This window comes from Chenopodium album, chromosome 8, assembly GCF_948465745.1.
Source record: "Chenopodium album chromosome 8, dcCheAlbu1.1, whole genome shotgun sequence".
In the NCBI taxonomy this organism is placed as follows: domain Eukaryota; kingdom Viridiplantae; phylum Streptophyta; class Magnoliopsida; order Caryophyllales; family Amaranthaceae; genus Chenopodium; species Chenopodium album.
This window is the reverse complement of record NC_137841.1, coordinates 70,524,711-70,530,710: the sequence shown is the minus strand read 5'-3', so window position 1 is coordinate 70,530,710 and position 6,000 is coordinate 70,524,711. Positions and strand designations below refer to the sequence as shown.

The 6,000-nt window shown below is 34.5% G+C and overlaps 1 protein-coding gene across 1 annotated transcript; it reads right to left on the bottom strand.

The window, feature by feature from the left end:
- Nucleotides 1-2,523: 2,523 nt before the first annotated feature.
- Nucleotides 2,524-5,904, bottom strand: LOC145556474 (polygalacturonase QRT2-like). Its single transcript, XM_081618127.1, has 9 exons — nt 5,474-5,904; nt 5,251-5,379; nt 4,958-5,122; nt 4,846-4,866; nt 4,523-4,730; nt 3,793-3,874; nt 3,447-3,555; nt 3,150-3,266; nt 2,524-2,850 (listed from the first exon to the last, which is right to left on the bottom strand). Exons 1-9 carry the CDS (start codon nt 5,834-5,836, stop codon nt 2,617-2,619), a joined length of 1,428 nt encoding a protein of 475 aa, XP_081474253.1. The 5' UTR covers nt 5,837-5,904; the 3' UTR covers nt 2,524-2,616.
- Nucleotides 5,905-6,000: the final 96 nt, after the last annotated feature.

Genomic DNA, 6,000 nt, shown 5'->3' with positions numbered 1-6,000 from the left:
TTTTCCCCCGGAAATAAAAATTGCCGAAATGTTTATCATGGTCCCTAATACCCTCCGTGAGTCCAATTGGGTGTGTGGAACCATTTAATTTGCTTTTAAACGGTCAATTTACCGGTTTACAACTTGCACCGATTTACCGGTTTACAACGGCCAATTTAATTAACTTTCACCGAATCGAAATTGATCCAAACCCATTTTAACCTGTCAAAACCCGAATTTATCCCGACTTGTTACTAACCTGACTTGAGTTCGCTCAACCCGACCCGTTCATAACCTGACCCGAATTTAACCCAACCTGTTACAAACCTGATCCGAAAATCAACCCGAATTGTTATTGACCTGACCCAAATTCAACCTTACTTATTATTGACCCGACCCGAATTTTACCATACCTATTACTTACCCAACCCAAATATTCAACATGATTTGTTACTAACCCGACTCGAAATTAACACGACTTGTTATTGATCCGACCTAAATTCAACCCAAAGTGTTCTTGACCCGATTTCTGAAAGGAATAGTGTCCTTCGAACAAGTGTATTATTCTTATAGTGGGTTCAGAATTATTAGAAAGCTAATATATTCAGTAAGGTCAAGTGATCGGAATGCCTAGGTGGAGGCTGCTTCCGATCAGTACTATTAATGTATAATTAATATTACAGCTTAATCTTAACTGAACCCTTCGGGTCACACCCAAGCAATGAATGAAATGACTCGGCGAATTAATTCGGAAGAAATTAATTAGTCGCCCGAGTATTAAATATTTAGACGTCGGAAATTCGAGCTTGGAGCGCCGAAACCGAGCGTCGAAGAATCTCAAATGTCGAACCAAAATTTAGGATTTGGTGAGACGGGAAAATACTTCAAGTAACAAGTAAAATCCTAGCCACGCGAAAGGCTAGGAAAGCGCGCCAAATAGGAGCGTGCCATGTGGCAGCACGCGTGGCAGCACACGTGGCAGCCACGTTGGTGGCAGCGCATGTGGCAAGGGCCGTTGACCCGGGTGATGGGTCATGGACACGGGCCAAAAAAAAAAATGGCCCAACTGAACCCAACTTGGGGCTCAAGGTTGGGTGACACATGGTCAGCTCACAATGCATGTGAGTTGTCTTGGGGACCAAGTGGGAAAGTGGTCCTCACCTAACTATGTGACACTTGTTACTTATTCCTTGGTTTATTTAACTAAGGGTTGAATTCATCAATTTTTCTATGTGGGATCTTTTTGTGAAAAAGTCCCACATTGAAAGATGAGTGGAATTCACAAGCTATCCTTCCTTATAAATAGCCAAAGCATGGCTTGAGAATTCTTTGCTTGAGTAGGAGTTCAATAGGGCATTGCCTTTGCAAAACCCTTAAACTCATATAATACCGGGTTTTGGTTGGGCCTCGCTAACCTCGAGGCAACGGACCTAAAAGTCGGAAGTCGTTTTTGCGGGTGGATTTCCGTTGGAGGCTCTCGTGTTTTCGGGGCTAAGCTTTTAAGTTATAGCCCATTTGGTCGGGCGAAGCATGCTCCAAAAGGTAATCATTTTATCTTAATCTTGTGTTTAATTTAATTATGTTTATGGTTTTATTTATTGCGAGTGCGGTCTTGTTTTTAGGTTTGTTTCCGCGGTGAGTCGGGCTCACCAAACCCCAACAATTTCAAATCACCTTAAATGCAATTTAGATCACCTTATTATTGTTGCAAAGCATTTTATCTTGGGAGACCAAGTCGGTCCAGGCCAGCAAAAGAAAGGAGCATCATCCTCAAATTTAAGAGTTAAATATAGTATATATTTGTTGTATGGTCAAAGGAGATAATTATCTTCCTAAATTATAGAATTTGGTTCCCTAATATATTGCCATATATATTATAGTCAAAGGAAATAATTAGCTTGATAAAAATGATAATTATCTATTTATAGTTAGTTGAACCCGAATATGACCTAACTTGGAAATGACCCGACCTGATTGTAACCTGCAAATTATTGACTTGAACATAACCCGACTTGAATCCGAGAATGACCCGGCTTGGAAATGACCCAACCTGATTTTAACCCGCAAATTATTGACTTGAACCGAACCCGACTCAAACCTGAGAATGACGCGACCTGATTCTAACTCGCAAATTATTGACTTGAACCGAACATGACTCGAACCCGAGAATTACCCTAATCCGTTTTAACCCGTGAAAACTCGAATTAAACCCGACCTATTTTTCACCCGACCCGAATATAACCCAACCTGTTATTAACCTGACCTAAACCCGACCCTAACCCGATAAGAAGTATGACCCGACGTGACCCGACTCAAGCATGACCCAACCGGCCAACCCAAACTTAACCTGCATAGGTTATGGAATTAATCTTAATTGACCCGACCCGAGTTGACCCGACCCAAACCCGACTCGTTTACCCGAATTGACAGCTCTCCTGAAAGTGCAAATAAATTTGGTACTTTTTTATATGAATATTTTTTTTAAATACTTTCAATTTTACTAATGTCAAATTAAAGATCAATTACTATGAAAATTTGGGCATTAGTAATCAATTATGAACAAATAACTTAAAAGTTAAAAATATATGTACATGATTATATATAATGAACCCAAAGTAACAACTAGAGTAAGAACAATTAAGTATGTTGAAGACATTTGGGTGAAACCTTCCCTCTGTGAAACAATTCAACATTTTTACATTCAGCCATAGCTGCTTTTCTTCCTTTTTTCATAACAATAAGGTTTATATTCTGCAACACTATTCCTTGGCATTTATGGCTTTTACTGCAGTTTAATTTTATCGCGTCTTCTGTAAAACTTGTTCCCTTTATGTTTTTGTACACCACATTTTGTATGTGTACTGCTGATTTCTGCAATTTTAACAACAAAAATATGCAAATTAGTTACTATGAAGGCCGAGGAGGGTCTATATCACTTATAATCAGGTGTATATATAGGCTAGTATGGTCATACGTCACTTATTATAAGGACGTGTTACCTCTAAATAAATAAAAAAATGTATAAGTCTAAGTCAGTTTTATCCCAAAAAATTAATGAATGATCGTAAGAGTACGAAACTAGGCTTGTAATTGTTAATTATTATTATTATTTTTTTATCATTCTATTACAGCAATTTTGCATGTGTATGAAAGGAGTTTTTGTATATTACCATTTCATGACAAGGTGTTTTTTGATCGCAATAATTCTGGTCAATGATAATTGGATTGCTAACATTTTTCATTGCAATATTTTGAAAAACAACATTTTTTGCATATCCTTGTCCTCCCTGCAACCAAAAAATTAAAGCACGAAATTAGTCATTTTTTAAAAGTCAAGTAAACATGAAAATTGCATTAGAAAGTTGTGTAGAACCTAACAAATGGAAAAATATCCAACTTTTACCTGCCAAGAAAGAAAAGAAAAAGAAAAAATAATAATAATAATAATTTGTAAAATAATTTCTTACCTGCCAAGTCTTAATTCTGACTCCATTAAGGGTTCCAAAAAGTCTTGCCTTATTTACCAATACATTTGAAACATGTGCCTTGGAATTTCCTTTGCCTAGGCTTCCAATACTGAAAAATCAATTTTAATAATTTTTTCAAGAAAAAAAGCTATATTAATTTAAATTGAAAAGTGTTGGACCACTAATAATATGTGATTAGCTAGAAAACAAGTAGTGCAGAAAATAAACTGGTCAATGAAATCTCAAATCAAATAAAGTGAAATTTAGATATGATATTGGCTAAAATTAGATTAAAGAATTGACTGAATTGAGCATGAAGTTGATAAGAGTTGGGTTTAAACCATACCTAATTCCATGGCCTGGTCCACAAATTATGTCGGACACTTGAACATTCTTTGATCCACTTACTATTGATACGCAGTCATCACCTAAATTGGAACAAAAGTAGTAAGCTAAGGGTTAGAAATTTCTAACAAGAATTAATTTTTTTTTTAATCACAAATTCTTATGAGGCGAACTTACAATTTTTTTTTGTAAGACTTGAAGGACTAACGATTCTATGAGATAATTCATTCCTTACTATTATTAGGGATTATTACTTCTAGTGATTTACAATTGAGTTTTGTAAACCTGTTGATTGTCAAAACGCATGTTAGTATGCTTTATTTTAATGATATTTATTGTTTGAACTATATCTAAAGATTAATCCTTGCCAAATTTACCAAATTATAATAAAAAAAATTGCTCTATATTATTTAACTAAAGATTTATCCTTCCGCAGTTTACCTCAAGTTCTTTAATTAATACTTAATGAATATTTTATGTAATAGTGATGATTGGTTAATAATTTGACTTCAAATATCTAAACCAACCCATTTAATATTGTTAAAGTGTATGTATTTGACTAATTGTATTTAATTTGTTAAGCATTCAGAGTCAATGAAATATACAACTACATTCTTGAGCTAAATTATTTCATAAGGAGACATATTATGGCCTTGCATTAACTTGATAGCTAGATAACATTTGTTGATCAATAATAATATGGTTATCCTTCATGTTATGTATATTTTTACCTGTTCCAATACGAGATCTTGTTATCTGAATGTTTCTGGTCTCGGTTACATGAATTCCATCAGTGTTTGGGCTATTTCCCGGCGATTTTATGATTATATTTGAAGCTCTTACAGCAGTGCATTTCTGAAATGTCATATGCATTTGTTGTGCATTCGTTATCTTTAAACCATCCACTATGAAGTTCTTGCATCCCTCGAAGGTTACCGCCTTCACAACAAATTTAACCCAAAACAATGCAATTATATTCGATAATATCAGCTCATTGATAATTAATTCATCAAGGAAATTAATACAGGACTGATTAATTAAGATGAAGTCATACCGTAGGTGCATGTTGACAGGGCTGCAAAGAAAAATGTATAAAGATTATTAATCGTGCAACTAATTTAAAATAGAAAAAATTAAGGAAATGTGAGTTTTAATTAGATAATTACCTTGGTTGTATTGATCTTACAAGAATTCTGCCACCAAATATGTCCCCTGCCATCAATGGTACCTCGACCTTTAATCTTGAAGTTGGTTATGTTTTCGAATTGTAGCCAATGTAGTCTATCTCTGTAGTCTGCTAGATTGGTAGACGCCTCGATTCTTCCTTTGATCTACACATAAATAAAACCACAAGTATATCATATTATATCATATCATATGTATTGTACTTGAGAAAGAAAGTATGTGCATATATATATTAGTAGTTTATTTGTTTGGATTGGATTGTATTGTATTGTACCTTTATGGTGAGAGGAGAACGACACGGTCCAGAGAACTTAATTGGCCTGACCCTATACTTCTTGTTTCTTGGCACTAGAAATATTGCACCCCTGGTTGAACATGCCTTCTTCCAAGCTCTCTTAAAACCCTTTTTCATGTAAAATAAATATGACAAAAAACACAATAAAAAAAATAATAATAATTACTACCTTATAATTTATATGAACTATAGATTAAAATACCTTGGTATGATCTCTCCTTCTTCCTGACTTGATAAAATGTTCTACATTAATAATTCTTGAAGGCGAAGATGAAGGGGAAGGGGCTCTTCTAGACCGAGCTCGATGAGAATGATGCCTATTACGATCAAGGATCACCTTATCATAATTGTCTAGACTTTGTGAATCAAGCTCGTAGTTGTAATTATTGTAAGTCCCCTTATTATCATCATCACTAATATTGTTGTTGTTAGTAGAATACTTTGTAATGTAATTCCTCGAATCGTGTTCCAGGAAGGGATAGCTAGATAGGCATACCGGAAGAAACGAAGAAATAAGAATGGTAAGACCACCAACAAGTATAAGAAAATGTGATATTAGAGACATTATTATTGATTTATGTCTTAAATTATTTGTGCACTTAAAGACAATGAATAATAATAATATTATTACAATATAAGATAATAATAATAATAAAGGTTGGTTGTAAAAAAAAACAAGTGAAGAAATGTATTTATAAAGAGATGAGGTTGCTTAAATTGTGTAGAAGA